Source organism: Ictidomys tridecemlineatus, chromosome 1 (assembly GCF_052094955.1).
Source record: "Ictidomys tridecemlineatus isolate mIctTri1 chromosome 1, mIctTri1.hap1, whole genome shotgun sequence".
NCBI classification, from domain to species: domain Eukaryota; kingdom Metazoa; phylum Chordata; class Mammalia; order Rodentia; family Sciuridae; genus Ictidomys; species Ictidomys tridecemlineatus.
Window position 1 is genome coordinate 72761522 of NC_135477.1, and position 18511 is coordinate 72780032.

The following is an 18511-nucleotide window of genomic DNA, read 5'->3' on the forward strand; positions in this document are numbered from 1 at the left end:
AATGAAATCCAGAAATCAGAGCTATTCAGAAGAGAGATAATCCAAGGATTCAGAAGAAAAACACTGGTATACAGAGTCATAAAACTGAATGCCTATGAATCAGCTAATACGCAGTTACACTCACTTGTAATCATTCAAGCAATAATCATCTTCAAGTTCCATGTTATTCCAAATTAAGTGCTGATGACAGATGGGAATACCTTAGGGGAAGGTGATAATAAAGAGTGTTAACAATTCAATAGCATCTCCAAATGAGTATGATACAAAGCTATTCCATTAAAGAATTAAGTATACTAAGAAATACATTTCTAAATTGAATGCTAGCTGCTTAGATAAAGTTTACAGAATCATTGGTAAAAATTATGATTAAAGTATTAAAGTTAGGTGAAATCTAACTTATTCACTTGAGAAGAGTATGTTTCAGTTCACTTTCTGGCCCTGAAACAATGTATAAAATCAGGGAGCCCTATGAAAGGCAAGATATAGCATGAGTCATTCCTCAAAGAGTTTAAGGACTAAAAGATTGTTTTAATGCTGCAAAAGACAGTATCCATTTGGTTACATTCAGTGTTGAAAGTATCTTATGGTTTGGGTTTGGGATGTAGCTCAGTGGCAGGGTACTTGGCTATTAAGCCTCTGGGTTCCATACCTTGTACAACCAAAAGAAAAAAAAACTTAAATTATGGGAAATTTTTAATGTTGAAAATGATAGTCCATAAGACCTTTTCTTTACATTTCTTATGAGGTAAAAAGAATATTAAGGCAGCCAGGCATTGATGCATGTCTGTAATTCCAGTGACTTGAGAGGCTGAGGCAGGAGGTTTGAAAGGTCAAAGCCAACCTCAGTAACTTAGCAAGGCCCTTAGAAACTTAGTGAGACCCTGTCTCTAAATTAAAAATAAAAAGGGCTGGAATGTGGCTCAGTGGTTAAGTGTGGTTAAGCGCTCAATCCCTGGTATCAAAAAAAAAAAAGAATATTAAGGCAGATTATAAACTTGAGCATAATAATTCTAATTATCATTTTAATAAATTCCACATTTAATTGTCCTAAGCAAGTTCAAATTATATTATTCAAGGAATGACCATTATCTAATTAATAGAACACTTAATACTACCAATATTGATGAAAATCTTTTTCAAATATCTCACATACTTGTCTTTTCAAGTTGCTTTTGCTTATGATACTACAAAATAAGTAGACCAGAAATAATGTGTTAACTTTTACTACTATAAGCCAGGTACTATTTTATGCACTTGACCTATGTTATCATAACTTAACTGTACCAGCAAGCTTGTGAAGGGGCACCAATAGACACCCCATTTCACAGGAGATAACACCCAAGAAAAGAGAATTAATTGGGACACTGAGAGTATGTGGGGGATCAAAGGTGTGAAGGGTGCCTAAAGAGACTGCACAATCTTTATGCTCACTCATCTCTAAGAAATCAGCAAAAGTGTTGGTTGTCAGGAAATGTGAATATTAATTAAATGCTCAGCAAAAAGAAAATGCCAGTAAAAAAAAAAAAAAGGTTTCTAAGCTAGAAATTATTTCACTCTGAAAGTATTATCATATTAAATATTAATGCACCAAGATCATCTTTTCAATCAAATTTCCAGAATTTCATTAGCATAAGTAGACAAAGCAATTTGGGCAAGTAACACTATGTTTACATTCAATCAACATTTGGAACATTATTTTGTAACTGAAACTTAGCGCTGGATTGAAGAGACAGTTGACACTGCTTAAATACTACTTAACTACTTTTAATAGACATAGCCATCCTTTAGCAGACAATATAATGTCCATGATTGAGCTGGGTTCCTGACTGCTAGTTGTTGGATGACTGAGAAAAAGTCATCAAGCTCTGTGAGCTTCAGCTTCTTTTCTTGCACACTGAAAAAGACTGGTGTTCCTCTACCATTAGCACTTTCTGAATCTAAAATTTATAAAACAAACCAATTCTGCTCTAAGACAGGGTTGCTGAATTTTTATTTTCTAAATCTGGCAACCTCAACAATTATTACAAGCCTAAGTCCAGAAGAATTTATTCTATAAAACAAATTTCCCGGGCTAGGATTGTGGCTCAGCAGTAAAGCGCTCCTTAGCATGAGCGGGACCTGGGTTTGATTCTCATCACCACATAAAAATAAAGGCATTGTGTTGTGTCCATCTACCAAAAAAAAAAAAAAAAAGATTCTCTCTCTTAAAAAAAAATTCCCCGCCCCCCAAATAGACTGCATACATACACATTTTTTTATTTATTTGCTTTTTTGTGTGTGTATGTGTGTGCACTCTTGGGAATAGAACCCAGATCCTTGCACATGTAAAGAAGCACCTTGCCATTCAACAGTGTTTTAAAAGTTTCTTTCAAATGAAAATATCAATCATCAAAATAACCACTTGTGAAAAAAACAGACAATACAAAAAATTATAATGGAAAAAAAAAACATGTGCAATCCTAAATCTAGTAAAATCTATTTTTAATAGAATGGGATTGTACTTTGTAAAACTGTTTAGTAAACTTTTTTCATTTAATATATTGTATACATTTTTTCATGTCAGCAAAAATGTACATTTTTTAAATAACTAAATGGGACTCCAAGTTATATTTCTGCCTTACATGATTTACCCAATCATTCTACTAAGAGATTATTTTCATCTATCCAATTTTTCACTATTATAAACAAATTTATGATTGCAAAAGTTATCAGGATAAAAATGAAGTTGCTTGTATCAACCCTAAAAACAATAAAAAAAAGATAAATAAAAGCAGAAGGTAATGAAGTAAGGGTTCTCACACAATTGCCTGATGATAACTATTGCAAAAGATTGCCAGAATCACAAGCTTGCATAAAGGCCACTACAACCTTATACAAAAAATACTTCTGTAAGAACTTCTGCCAAGCAATTTCCTTGTTTAACCTATGACCAGCACCAACCTTATTAGAAATCTTTATGACTAAGAACTATGATTGCAAACTACTTATGTAATCCTTATTTCTGAAGTTTTAGAAACTTCCCCTTGTCTCAAATTCTTTGAATACATGCATATTTCTATTCTATTCTCAAATAAATTTAACTAATATTTAGAAAATCTCCCTAATTCCTTTTTAGGTTTACATGATTAAGCAACATGTGAATGTGCATGCATCTGAGAATAAATACATACGTTTGTGTGTGTGTGTACACATATAATTTACTGCTCAGGCTAGCATAACAAAACACACAGACCAGGTGATTTAAACAGAAATTTATTTCCCACAGCTCTAGAGACCAGAACCCCCAGATCAAGGAGCAAGGCAGGTTTCACTCTGAGGATTCTTTTATTGGCATGAAGGCAGCTGCCATCTCATTATGTACTCTGGTGACTTTTTTTGTGTGACAGCAGAGAGATGGGGAGCTCTCTGGTGCCTCTTCTTATAAAGACACTAATCCCACTGTTTTAGTCAGCTTTTTCACTTCTGTGACCAAAAGACCTGACAAGAACAATTAGAGAAGGAAAAGTTTATTTGGGGGCTCATGGTTTCAGAGGTTTCAGTCCATAGATGGCTGACTCCATTCCTGAGATGAGGCAGAACATCATGGCAGAAAGTAGTGGTGGTGGAAAATAGCTCAAAGCAATGCACCAAAAAGCAGAGAGAGGGCGAGCTCTGCTCAATAAAAACAAAATATATACCCCAAAGGCACATCCCTAGGGACCCACCTCCTTCATCAACACCCTATCTGCCTCAGTTTCCACTCAGTTAATACTGATCAGAAGATTAATTCACTGATTTAATTAAGGCTTTCACAGTCAAATTACTTCATCTCTAAGCCTTTTTGCATTGTCTTACACATGAGGTTTTGGGGAACATATATTTAAACCATAACAATCATCATGAGGGCACAATGCTTATGACCTCATTGTAACATTATTTACCTCAGAAAGGCCCCAATTGAGGGTTAAGACCTCAACCTAAGAATTTGGTGTGTGTGTTGGGGGGACAAATATTCAGTCATAATTGAGTATGTTTGTATATATATTGTAATGACTCAAAGGTGTTTCTTGTGTCTTTTTAAAGAATTTTTCAGACAGATGCATGTGAGAACATGTTTATATATGCATCTAGAATAAACCACAGAAGCAGAATCAATAGAACTTCTGGGTAATTAAAGAAAAAGGGACCACAGATCCCATCTGTCAATGTTTTCTTCCAAACAAGAGAATATTATGAAGGGATATAAATCTATATAGAAACCCTGTCATAAAACATTATAACTTCAAGATAGAGAATGTACAAATTTCAAGATAATTGTAAATAAAAAGGGTCAATCACCCCATCTCAGTGCAGAATACCTCATGCTCCCACCCTTACAAGGTTAATTGAGAAAAACCATAGGTTAGACAGAGAAGGAAGTTAGTATTAGTCCTAAACTTGATTTAAAAAAAAAAAAAACACCAGAAGATAAAGGTCACCCTGGGTATGAACATTTACCAAAAGGTAGGTCGGGGCACTAATAACAATTTAAAGAAGCTTCTTTTTAAAATATTTATTTTTTTAGTTGTAGTTGGACACAATACCTTTATTTTGTTTATTTATTTTTATGTGGCACTGAGGATCAAACCCAGGGCCTCTCGTGTGCTAGGCGAGTGCTCTACCGATGAACCACAACCCCACCCCTGAAGAAGCTTCTGTAGGAGATTAAAAAAAAAATTACAACAGATAAAAAGAGTAGCATGTGAAGCAGTTTCACTGTATATTAGCTACCAACTTATCAGACTCCAGTGAGACAGAATACTCACACACTAGTTACAGGAAGTGGGATTTTACTTATTACACAGCTAAATCTAGCAACCTAGTACTCATCTCCAGTCACTCCCTCACAAATAAGAAAAGAAGCCTGGGGCAGATGGAGACTAAGTATGCCCTACCTAGACTGCAACTGAGGGGCCCCATAAAGCAGCCTCTCCTGGGTTTTTAAACTTGGTTCTACATGACATTCTCAAGAACTGAAGGACATCCTGGTCCCTGAGGGCCTGGAACAGACCCCAGGCTTTTATATCCCCAGCATTATATAGCCATTTCTGAGTGCTACATGTGAGAAAGAGCAAAAACTGGGTTGGTCCAAGGCTACTTACTTGAAGAACTTTCCTTCAAACCCCTTAGTGATTTGATGGTTAAAGAGAAAAGAAACAAAGGATAAAGAGTCCTGCAAGACAAGAGAACATCACAAAATTGGGGAATTTACACCACCACCATAAACACCAAACCACAGGAAGATGTCTTATAGACCATTTATTTGATTTCTGGTCAATGCTACACTGATAGAAAATGCATCATTCAAACAATATTTTTTTAAGAGAGAGAGAGAATTTTTTTAATATTTATTTTTTAGTTTTCGGCGGACACAACATCTTTGTTTGTATATGGTGCTGAGGATGCCAGTCGAGCGCGCTACCACTTGAGCCACATCCCCAGCTCTCATTCAAACAATCTTAAAGATTATTTTAAACACCAAGATCACAAAAATAAGCAAGAGAAAAATGAACAGGTGCATAAGAGTTAATGGTACAAACAAGAAAATGAAACCCCACATATATCAACTAAAGAAAAATTCATCCTGAAAAAGAAATCATGAAGTAGAAGGATATTGTTAAGTCCTCACCTCAGAGTTAAAAATACTCAAGCATTTGGATATATGAAAATCATTTGTATCTGAAAATCAAAAATTATCAGAATTTGACTGAAAGAATATATACAAAGTACAGAATTTAAAAAAAAAAAATTATGTGCCAGGCACAGTGGCACACACCTGTAATCCTACTGACTCAGGAGACTAAAGCAGGAAGATCAAAAGTTCAAGGTTAGCCTCTCCAACTTAGCAAGACCCTGTCTCAAAATAAAAATTAAAAAGGGCTGTGGATGTAGCTTAGTGGTACAGTGCCCCTGAGTTCAATCCCTAGTACCTAATAATAACAACAACAACAACAATGACAGTTATCAGAAGAGAACATCCAGTATTAAACAAATATAAATAAAATAAAAATAAATTATTATCTCAAAAAAAGAAAAGAAAAACAAAGTAAACCAAAAGCATAAGAAAAGAAACTATAAAGATGAAAGCAGAACACAATGAGACAGAAAATAGAAAAAAAGTAAAAGGAAATTCCATTATTAAAAAGTCAACAAACTTTTAGCAAACTTTGTCAAGGAAAAAAAAAGAAATAACAAATACATAAAAATAATAAATATCAAGGCAATAACATACTAGGAAATGTTAGATTAACAAAGTTAAAGTTAGAAAGGTTAAACAGATAAATGTTCTTAGAGGAACTAGGAAATGTTACTCAGGAACTATACCAAAATTAAAAACACCAGACCCAGAGGGATTCACAGGATTTCACCAAAATTTTAATGAGATAAAGTAAACTCTAAGATCTACAATTTTTCCAAAGCATATACATAAAAACTTCCTAACCCAGGAAGAAGCGAATACCATTAACTACTAAATCTAAGAGAATTAAAAAAGAAAAAGAAAACTATAGACCAATTCATACAAATTCATTTAAAAAATATTTATATTTGAAAACAGGCTCCACAAGTACACAAAGAAAATCTTTACCTTAACCAAGTAGAATATAGTTGAGGAAGGCAAGTTGGTTCAATACTAAGGAATCTATTAATATCATATATCACAGTAATAATTACAAGGTGACAGAAACCCATCTAGAGATGTTGGGGAAAAAAAAACCTTTATAAAATTCAATACCTATTCATGATATTTTTTACCTTCCAAAAATAAATTTAATTCCAATCACACTGTAAAGAGTAACACAAAATTTTATGTATAACTTATTGATAACAGGTTACCTTTATCCAGTTACAAAACATTAAATGATATAAATATCAACTAAATTCCTTATTTCTATATAAATCTGAAGGAGACTATTGCTACAGACAATTGTAGGTTAAGCTTTATATTTTAAAAGACTTGTATACTTGAAGAACATAAATATAGTATACAGTGAAGCCAGTAATGGTTAGGATCATAATTATACAGGTGTCCTTATATTAACTAAGTTTAACTTTTAAAGTAAAATTTAGAATCTATAATATAAAGTAACAATAATCAGGGGTCTGCATGGATTAGCAGTACTAGCAAAAATCAATGGATAGCCTTAAATCTGTTATATATGTGCTAATGATTAGAAACTGACTTGTTCAAAGTAAACATATATAAGCCAGGTCTTAAAATGTCAATGCCATCCTATGTCAGATACTTTGTATAAAAGAGAGCACTTACTGGTTATTTTGCCTGTAAACCTCCATAAACTAACATTTCACAAACTTTTACATTAACACTTAGACAAGGCTCAAACAGTTCTCAGAAGTATCTCTGGCCACATATATTTAGGGGTGTCCACTATATTGTAATAACCTAAAATAACAGTTGTTTATTTGCTCAGTTACAAAGTAATCATTTAAAAGATTTTAAAAGAGGTACAAACGTTAATCCCTTTAAGACTTAGTTTTCCTAAGTAATAAAACCTAACAGACACAAGAACTTATCTTGATAATAAGAGCGGATTAATGTTTTAAGGAGCCCTTCTTGTTTCTAAACATAAGATAATTTTCATATTAAAAGTTAACCTTAGGAAAAACCCTTGGATAATTTTAACTGTGCTGATTATATATAGCCAAGTTAATCACATACAGGAGCTCTTTGAGATTTACCTTCCACAGACTTTTTGCAACTTACTTACATTCTATAGCTTGTTTATATCCTTAGTTTGTCCCCTTTCACCTTGGACTTTAGCATCAAATCTTTTCCCTTCTAATTTTCCATATTCTTACATTCATATTCTGAAACAATCCTATGCCCCACAGGTAAGAGACAAAATTATAGCATTATGTCTTTTAGATTTAACCCTTTAGAAATTAAAATAGAGCTGGTCAAAGATTTTTACAGTTTGACCTAGGCATGAGGTTAGCCTGTACAATTGGAATGTTAGAAGCAGGGTCTGTTAGCCCTGATGGATGCTGAAATCAAAGGTTCAGGTGGCCACCTATCCTCCATGAAGACAGATCTGCTCCTACCATCACCACTGTTATCTCCTTCCTTAGGATTTGCCAAAAGAGCAGCTCTTTTTCTTTGAGAGTTAACCTTTGAATATTTGGTCTCTAGAAAAAGTAGAAAAAAATAGAGAGGGATTTAAAAAAAAAAAGAAAAGAAACTCCAGTTAGACAAAACAAGGCTAACCAGAGAAAAATATATTAATTTAGGCATGCAAGACCACAGGTGGGGATGGGCTTGGGGTTTAGGTCATGAAAGCATTTAAAAGCCCGAAGTTCCCTAGAGACTCCGTTTAGGTACTTGAGAGAGAGAAGGTGAAATAATTGGGTTATCAATAGGACACACAGAGTAGTTGGTAGTATCTTGAGCACCAGGAAATACATGTAGAAGAGGCATTTCTGCAGAGGAGGAGAGAGAATATTTGGCTTACACTCTGAGGATGAATGGGTTATCTCTTTCCTGAAGACCTTAGATCTAATCAGACTAAGATCATCTCAGGATCCAAGATTCATCAGGTGAGGATGCCCTCCACCACTGGGCCAAGTCAGTCAGAAACAGAAAGATAGTATTTGATACTTTGTATCCCTGAGGACTGCCCAGGTCAGACTCTGGACCTAAGACCTTCATGCAGCATCAGGAAGTCTCTCTGGTCTTCTACCATCAGTTGTCTCAAGTCTTCCTCTGTCCCACACACCAATTCTCTCCCATAGAAAAGAAACTGGAGCAAGTCAGGACTGACATTCTCAATGCCAAAGCAAAGGGGACAGGACCCATCTGCTTAGCATGCCTCTTTACCCTTGTCTTAAGACTGCTACCAATGTTAGTCAGTTAAAAATGACTAGTGTTTGTCCACTAAGTTTATTTTTAGAGTAGTTGGTAGTACTTTGAGCACCAGGAAATACAGTGTTTAAAGACAGTTTGTCTACTAAGAAAGAGAACACAAAAGAAAATGAGAACTCCCTTTTCCATATTATTCACCCTTCCATAGATCCCAGGCAAGCCCTCATAAATGTAACAGGGAGGGTGGATGGGTTCTTTGTCTCATGAATTCAAGGAATGAAATACATGGACACAAGTGTCAGATATACCAAAGTAACAGGATTTATTAGAGTAATGGGAAAAAAGCAGAGCTTCCAAAGATAGAGGTGTCCCAAGAGATGGATGCCTTGAGGGGCTTTTCATTGAGAAGAAAGTTGAGCAGTTTTAGCAAAGAGAAGGAGGTAACCAGGCCTGGACCAGAAGTCTAGACATCAGGAACCTTGGACCATTTGCCATTGTGGTAGAGAAAATTTTCAAGATCCTGGAGAATTTGGAAGTCAAATATGCCATTTTCAGGACAGTGACTGCTCCTGTCCAGCTTGTGTAGGGGCCAGGCAGTAGTTCTGACTGTGTCTTGGAGACCCAGGGTCTGAATATGTTTGGAAAGGTACCCTAAGGTGTATCTCATAGAGCCTTTGATGAGGTCTGGCTCATCCTGGACAAAAAGGATTAAGGAGGGCCTCTAAGTACTCTGGTAGAGAGAAAAGCCAAATCAAGGGGCATTCCCACAAGAACTTTGGTTTCTCTGAGGGTGTTCCAGGAACAATCAATGGAATGACAGGCAATCGTTGGGTATCCCAAAGAAAGCAAGTTGTTGCCACCCAGTGGTGGCAGAGGTTTCTCTCACTCAGTGCTGGGATTTGTCAGAAAAACAGCATCTATGGAGAGAAAAACCATGGCAAGGATTTGAGGAATCTGGAGGAGTCAGAGGAGGTCACTCACCCAATAAGTGATGGCCAGTGGTAGATGCGAAGTCGCACAATGTGAGTGGTCATTACTGGAGCTGCCAGAGAGAGAAGTAGAAAGAGAGAGGGAAAGAAAGAGAACAGATGGAGGTCAAGGTAAGGCCCAAAGAGGCTGCCCATGGTGGGAACCCTGAACACTGGTCCTGGGTTTCAATACCAACATGTAAGGAAATAAAGAGAGGTGGCTCAACAATGCAGGTTTATTTGGGACAATCCTTCAGAGGGAGGCCCAGTGGAAATGAGACCCCTCCATTCATGATTTTTTTTTAATATTTTTTTTTTAGTTGCAGATGAACACAATACCTGTATTTATTTATTTATTTATTTTTATATGATGCTGAGGATCAAACCCAGTGCCTCACATGTGCTATTCAAGTGCTCTACCACTGAGCCACAATCCCAGCCCCCAAGTATGATATTTTTTAAAACTCAAGAAAATAGGAATTAGAGGGGTTTGTTTGTGGTACTGGGGATTGAACTCAGGATGCTCTACCACTGAGCTATATTCCCAGCCCTTTTAAATTTTTACTTTGACACAGAATCTCAATACATTACTCAGGCTGCCCTTGAGCCTCAGCCTCCTGAATATGTAGGATTAAAGGGGTACATCAAAGTACTCGGCCTATACCAACTAGGTCTAAAGCCAGTATGTAACTTAATGGGGAATACTAGAAGCAGTTCTATTAACATCAGGAGCATTGCAAGGATGACCACTATCCTACTGAACAGAGCACTACAGATATTTAATGTAATTAAAAAAGAGGAATCAGTTAAAGGCCAAAAATGTTAAGTAATAAAACTATTTCTAGTGCAGATAATATGCTAGATATAACTGATGTGAAAACCCTTGTGAACTCTGATAAAACTAAGAAAAGTACACAGTAAAATAGAAAGATATAAAATTAGCACATGAATAGAAAGATATAAAATTAGCCTTCAAATAAGCAAAAAAGCAAACTATTAAAGAACACAATGGAAGAAAAATTTCTACTACAATAGCAATAAAGCATATTTAATACTTAGTAACAAACTTAAAAACTTCTACAAAATTTTAAATACATCTACATAAAAGGATACTTAAACCTGGGCACAGTGGCACATGCCTGCAATCCCAGTGACTCAGGAGGCTGAGGCAGAAGGATTGCAAATTCAAGGCCAGTCTCAGCAATTTAGCAAGACTGTCAGCACTCAGCAAAATCTGGTCTCAAAAGACCTGGTAATGTAGCTCAGTGGCAAAGCATTCATGGGTTCAATCCCCAGTACAAAAAAAAAAAAAAAAGACTTAAAAAAACAGAAAGATAAACCTGTTCTTAGAATAATTCACATTCTAACGTTGTCAGTTCCGCCTAAGTTAATTTATAAATGTAATACAATCACACTAAAATACCAACTTTAAAAAGAATAAGCAAGAGCCAGGTGCAGTGACACAGGTCTGTAATCCCAGCAGCTCAGGAGGCTGAGGCAGGAGCCAGCAACTTCATGAGCTCCTAAGCAACTCAGTGAAACCCTGTCTATAAATAAAATACAAAATAGGGCTAAGGATGTGGCTCAGTGGTCGAGTGCCCCTGAATTCAATCCCTGTTACAAAAATAAAAAAGGAAGAAGAAGAGGCAAGGGATATTAAATTAAATAGAAAACAAACTTGAAGAATAGCCAGAAAATGAATGATTACTAGTTCTACCATACATGAAAACCCAGCATCAAGCCTCCATAATTACAAGAGTATGGTAGTGATTGACACATAAAAAAAAAAAACAGAAATAGACCCAAGCAGAGATGATAAAGATGGGCTCTCAAGTTACTGAGCCAAATATGAACTTTTTAAGTAAATGGTATTGGAACAACTGAGTAGTCATGTAGGAAAAGATAAAATTAGATCAATACCTAATGCCATACATACAAACTCCAAATGGATTAGAAAGATAAATGTAAAAAATGAAATCTTACAAATAAAAGAAAACATGGATGAATACCTCTAACTTTGGTTTAGGGAAAGGAATTTCTATTTTTATGAGGAATGCTATTGGGATTTTGATGGGAATTGAATTAAACTGTATAGTGCTTTTGGACATTTTGATAATATTAATTCTGCCTACACAAGAGCAAGGTTGATCTTTCCATCTTCTAAGGTCTTTGATTTCTTTCTTTAGGGTTCTGTAGTTTTCATTGTATAGATCTATAATCTTTCACCTCTTTCATTAAGTTGATTCCCAAGATCTTTTTTTTTTTTTTGAGGTTATTGTGAATGGGGTAATTTTCCTCATTTCCTTCTTAGAGGATTTGTCACTGATATACAGAAATGCCTTTGATTTAGGTGTTGATTTTATATCCTGCTACTTTGCTGAATTAATTTACTAGTTCTAGAAGTTTTCTGGTGGAGTTTTTTGGGTCTTCTAGGTATAGAATCATATCATCAGCAAATAATGCTAATTTAAGTTCTTCTTTTCTGATACATATCCCTTTAATTTCTTTCATCTGCCTAATTGCTCTGGCCAGTGTTTCAAAAATGATGTTGAATAAAAGTGGTGAAAGAGGGAATGCCTTCAATTTTTCTCTATTTAGAATGACGTTGGCCTGAAGCTTAGCATTCATAGCCTTAACAATGTTGAGATATGTTCCTGTTATCCCCAGTTTTTCTAATCCCAATAGCATTCCTCATAGAAATAAAAAAAGCAGTCATGAAATTCGTATGGAAAAAAAGAGACCCAGAATAGTTAAAGTAATCCTTAGCAGGAAAAGTGAGGCAGGCAGCATCTCTATACCAGACCTTAAACTATACTACAGAGCAATAGTAACAAAAACAGCATGGTATTGGCACCCAAACAGACTGGTAGACCAATGGTACGAATAGCAGACACAGAGACTAACCCACAAAATTACAATTATGTTAGACAAGGTGACAAAAACATGCATTAGAGAAAAGAAAGCCTCTTCAACAAATGGTGCTGGGAAAACTGGAAATCCATATGCAATAAAATGAAATTAAACCCCTTTCTCTCACCAAAATTTAACTTAAAATGGATCAAGGACCTAGGAATTAAACCAGAGACTCTGCATCTAACAGAAGAAAAAGTAGTCTCTAATTTTCATCATGTGGGATTAGGCCCCAACTTCCTTAATAAGACTCCTTTGGCACAAGAATTAAAACCAAGAATCAATAAATGGGATGGAATCAAGCTAAAAAGTTTCTTCTCACAAAAAGAAACAATCTGTGGGGTGCACAGAGAGCCTACATCCTGAGAGCAAATTTTTACCCCTCACACATCAGGTAGAGTATATAATCTCCAGAGTATATAATAAACTCAAAAGCTAAACATCAAAAAAAAATAACCCAATCAAAAATTGAGCCAAGGATCTGAACCAACACTTCTCAGAAGAGGATATACAATCAATCAACAAATATATGAAAAAATGCTAAGCATCTCTAGCAATTAGAGAAATATAAATCAAAACTACTCTAAGATATCATCTTACTCCAGTCAGAATGGCAAGTGTTGGCGAGGATGTGGGGGAAAAGGCACTCTCATACACTGTTGGTGGGACTGCAAATTGGTGCAGCCAATATGGAAAGGAGTATAGAGATTCCTTGGAAATCTGGGAATGGAACCACCAGCTATCCCTCTCCACGGACTATACCCAAAGGACTTAAAAACTGTATACTACAGGGACACAGCCATATCAATGTTTATACCAGCACAATTCACAATATCTAAACTGTGGAGCCAACCTATATACCCTTCAGTGGAGGAATGGATAAAAAAAAGTAGCATATATACATAATGGAATTTTACTCACCCAATAAAAGAAAATAAAATCATTCATTTGCAGGTAAATGGATGGCATTGGAGAAGAATGCTAAGTGAACTTAGCCAATTCCAAAAAACAAATGCCAAATATTTTCTGATATAAGGAGGCTGACTCATAGTGGAGTAGGGATGGGGAGCCTGAGAGGAATAAATGAATTCTAGATAGGGAAGAGGGGTTGCAGAGAAAGGGAAGGGGCAGGGGATTAGCAAGGATGGTGGAATGTGATAGACATAATTATCCAAAGTACATGTATGAAGACACAAATTGTGTGTCAACATACTTTATATACAAACAGAGATATGAAAAATTGTGGTATATATGTGTAACAAGAATTGTTATGTGGGCTGGAGATGTGGCTCAAGTGGTAGCGCACTCGCCTGGCATGCACAGGGCGCTGTGTTCGATCCTCAGCACCACATAAAAATAAAATAAAAGATGTTGTGTCCACCGAAAACTAAAAAATAAATATTAAAAAATTCTCTTTTTAAAAAAAATTATAATGCATTCCACTGTCATTTTTTTAAATCAATAATAAAAGGATTTCTATTACTCAAAAAGCAAGTCAACAAAAGATTGCTAAATTTTCTTTAAAATTTATATTTTTCATGTGAAAAAAAAATTGTTTGTTTTGTTTTTTGCAGTATAAGGAGTTTACTCCAGCAGGGCTCTCCACTGAACTACAACCCCAGTCTTTTTTACTTTTTATTTTAAGACAGGGTCTTGCTAATTGCTAAGGGCACTTCACTAAGTTACTGAGGCTTACCTCAAACTTGTAATCCTCCTTTCCCAATCTAACAAATTGCTAGGATTTACAGGTATGTACCATACCCAGCCTCAGCCCTTTAAAAAAAATTGAGATGTTCTCACTAAGTTGCTTAGGCTGACCTTGAACTTGAAATCCTCCTGCCTTAGCAACCTGAGTAACTGTAATCATAGGTGTGTATCACATCACCTGGTTAAAAAGTTTTTAATTTCATGAGAAAGAAACCCACATAACCAAAGTTAAAAGACAACTGACAAACCAGGAGAAAATATGTATAACATTCCACAGACAAAAGACTAATATCCCTTATATATAAAATAGATTTTTAAAAATTGGAGAACAGCCAGATGTGGTGGTGCACATCTGTAATCCCAGCAATTTAGGAGGCTGAGGCAAGGAATAGAAAGTTCAAGGCCAGCTTCACCAACTTGACAGGGCCCTAAGCCCTTAGTACATAATAAGGTATATAATATAAATACAAGATGGCAGAGAACTGACATCACGGAAGAGAACTGACGTCACCAGAATGCAGCAGAGGAGATAACTTCAGTGAAACTGGCGGCGACAGTGACTTCTTCCCTTCCCTTCTAATACCTTTCCTCTCAAGCATAAAATAAATTTATAGGAGTAAACAGTAACTCAGAACAAAAAGTAACATGAGCAGCATGAAAAAGCAAGGAAGAAAAGGGATACAAACAATGAAAGACAGCCTAAATATTCAGGAGGACCTAGAGTCATCAGAAAAATGGTCAAATAAAGAACTCAAGGAAAACCTTAGACAGATGGAATGAAACCTTAAAGAGGACATGAGACAGCAAATTCAAACAGTGAAAGAACACATTGAAATTTAATTACATAAACAGATAAAAGAAGAAGTTAAGCATCTTTATCAAGAGATAGAGATTATAAAAAAATCAAACAACAATTCTAGAAATGAAGGAAACTATAAACCAAATTAAAAACTCAAATGAGAGTATCACTAACAGAGTGGAACAAGTAGAAGCCAGAACGTCAGATAATGAAGACAAAATATATCATCTTGAAAACAGTCTAGCCAACTCAGAAAGGCTAGTAAAAAATCACAAGAAAAACATCCAAGAGATATGGGTTAACATAAAAAAACCAAACTTAAGAGTCATCAGAAGAGAGGAAGGTACAGAGGTTCAAACCAAGGGAATGAGCAACCTGCTGAAAGAAATAATTATAGAAAACTTTCCAGAAATAAAAAAGGAAACGAATATACAAATTGTCGATGCATACAGGACACCGAGCATACAAAATCACAGTAGACCAACGCCAAGACACATTGTTATGAAGATATGCAATATACAGAACAAAGAGAAAATATTAAAAGCTACAAGAGAAAGGAGGCAGATTACATTCAGGGGTAAACCAATAAGGTTAACAACATATTTTTCATCAAAGACGCTGAAAGCGAGAAGATCCTGGAACAACGTACTTCAAACACTGAAAGACAATGGATGCCAACCAAGAATTTTGTATCCAGCAAAATTAAGCTTCAGGTATGACAACGAAATAAAAATCTTTCATGATAAACAAAAGTTAAAAGAATTTGCAGCCAGAAAACCAGCACTGCAAAGCATCTTGAGCAAAACACTACACAAGGAAGAAATGAAAAACAATAATCAAAACCAACAGTGGAAAGTACCTCAGTAAAGCTAGAGGGCGGGGGGAAAGCTAATCATGGAGAAACAAACTAAATTAAAAAAAAAAGATAAATAATCAAACATGGCTGGAGGCACAAACCATATATCAATAGTAACTCTAAACGTTAATAGCTTAAACTCTCCAATAAAGCGACATAGGCTGGTAACGTGGATTAAAAAAACAAATCCAACAATATGCTGCCTCCAGGATTGGAAAAGAAATACACAGGCTGAAGGTGAAAAGTTGGGAAAAAATATACCACGCACACGGTCCTCGTAAGCAAGCAGGGGTGGCCATCCTCATATCGAATAAAATCAACTTCAAGACTAAGTTAATCAAAAGAGATAAGGAAGGACATTATATACTGTTAAAAGGAACCATTCATCAACAAGACATAACAATTATCAATATTTATGCACCAAATAAAGGTGCTGCGATGTTCATAAAACAAACTCTCCTCAAGTTCAAGAATCAAATAGACCACAACACAATAATTATGGGTGACTTCAACACACCTCTCTCAGCATTGGACAGATCCTCCAAACAAAAGTTGAATAAAGAAACTATAGAACTCAATATCACAATCAATAACCTAGACTTAACTGACATATATAGAATATATCAACTATCATCAAGTGGATATACTATTTTCTCAGCAGCACATGGATCCTTCTCAAAAATAGATCATATATTATGCCATAGGGCAACCCTCAGTAAATATAAAGGGGTGGAGATAATACCATGCATTTTATCTGATCATAATGGAATGAAACTGGAAATCAATGATAAAAAAGGAAGAAAAAATCCTACATCACATGGAAAATGAACAATGTTACTGAATGATCAATGGGTTACAGAAGACATAAAGGAGGAAATCAAAAAATTCTTAGAGATAAATGAAAATACAGACACAACATATCAGAATCTATGGGACACAATGAAAGCAGTTTTAAGAGGGAAATTCATCGCCTGGAGGTCATTCCTCAAAAAAAGAAAAAACCAACAAATAAATGAGCTCACACTTCATCTCAAAGTCCTAGAAAAGGAAGAGCAAAACAACAGCAAATGTAGCATAAGGCAAGAAATAATTAAAATCAGAGCAGAAATCAACGAAATTGAAACAAAAGAAACTATTGAAAAAATTGACAAAACTAAAAGTTGGTTCGTCGAAAAAATAAATAAGATCAACAGACCCTTAGCCATGCTAACAAAGAGAAGAAGAGAGAGAACTCAAATTACTAACATTCAGAATGAAAAAGGCAATATCACAACAGATGCTACAGAAATATAGAAGACAATTAGAAATCATTTTGAAAACCTATATTCCAATAAAATAGAAGATAGTGAAGACATTGATAAATTTCTTAAGTCATATGATTTGCCCAGACTGAGTCAGGAGGATACACACAATTTGAACAGACCAACATCAATGGATGAAATAGAAGAAGCAATTAAAAGACTACCAACCAAGAAAAGCCCAGGACCTGATGGGTATACAGTGGAGTTTTACAAAACCTTTAAAGAAGAATTAATACCAATACTTTTCAAGTTATTTCAGGAAATAGAAAAAGAGGGAGCTCTTCCAAATTCATTCTATGAGGCCAACATCACCCTGATTCCGAAATCAGACAAAGACACCTCAAAGAAAGAGAACTACAGACCAATATCTCTAATGAACCTAGATGCAAAAATCCTCAATAAAATTCTGGCAAATCGGATACAAAAACACATCAAAAAAATTGTGCACCATGATCAAATAGGATTCATCCCTGGGATGCAAGGATGGTTCAATATACGGAAATCAATAAATGTTATTCACCACATCAATAGACTCAAAAATAAGAACCATATGATCATCTCAATAGATGCAGAAAAAGCATTCAACAAAGTATAGCATCCCTTTATGTTCAAAACATTAGAAAAACTAGGGATAACAGGAACTTACCTTGACATTGTAAATGCTATCTATGCTAAGCCTCAGGCTAGCATCATTCTGAATGGAGAAAAATTGAAGGCATTCCCTTTAAAATCGGGAACAAGACAGGGATGCCCTCTATCACCACTTCTATTCAATATAGTCCTCGAAACACTGGCCAGAGCAATTAGACAAAAGAAATTAAAGGCATGAAAATAGGAAAAGAAGAACTTAATCACTATTTGCAGACGGCATGATTCTATACCTAGAAGACCCAAAAGGGTCTACAAATAAACTACTAGAATTAATAAATGAATTCAGCAAAGTGGCAGGATATAAAATCAACACGCATAAATCAAAGGCATTCCTGTATATCAGCGACAAATCCTCTGAAATGGACACGAGGACAACCACCCCGTTCACAATATCCTAAAAAAAAATAAAATACTTGGGAATCAACCTAACAAAAGAGGTGAAAGATTTATACAATGAAAACTACAGAACCCTAAACACAGAAA

The 18511-nt window shown here is 35.4% G+C and overlaps 1 protein-coding gene across 20 annotated transcripts in view; it reads right to left on the bottom strand.

Annotated features, from left to right (window-relative positions):
• Positions 1 to 18511, bottom strand: part of Zfand4 (zinc finger AN1-type containing 4) — an 89388-nt gene that overhangs the window by 33712 nt on the left and 37165 nt on the right. For 14 of the 20 annotated variants that reach the window (XR_002485545.3, XR_005728022.2, XR_002485544.3 and 11 more), the window contains one exon: positions 125 to 200. The exons of 3 other annotated variants lie outside the window; for them this stretch is intronic. Coding sequence is in view for 13 of the 17 variants with exons in the window: in XM_021735751.3 (XP_021591426.2) it covers positions 125 to 200 (76 nt within the window). In the remaining 4 variants the exon portion in view is untranslated. Of the gene's footprint in view, positions 1 to 124; positions 201 to 9817; positions 9879 to 18511 lie in introns of all 20 variants that reach the window. 3 more of the 20 variants (XM_078042346.1, XM_078042348.1, XM_021735757.3) reach the window with 1 other exon arrangement.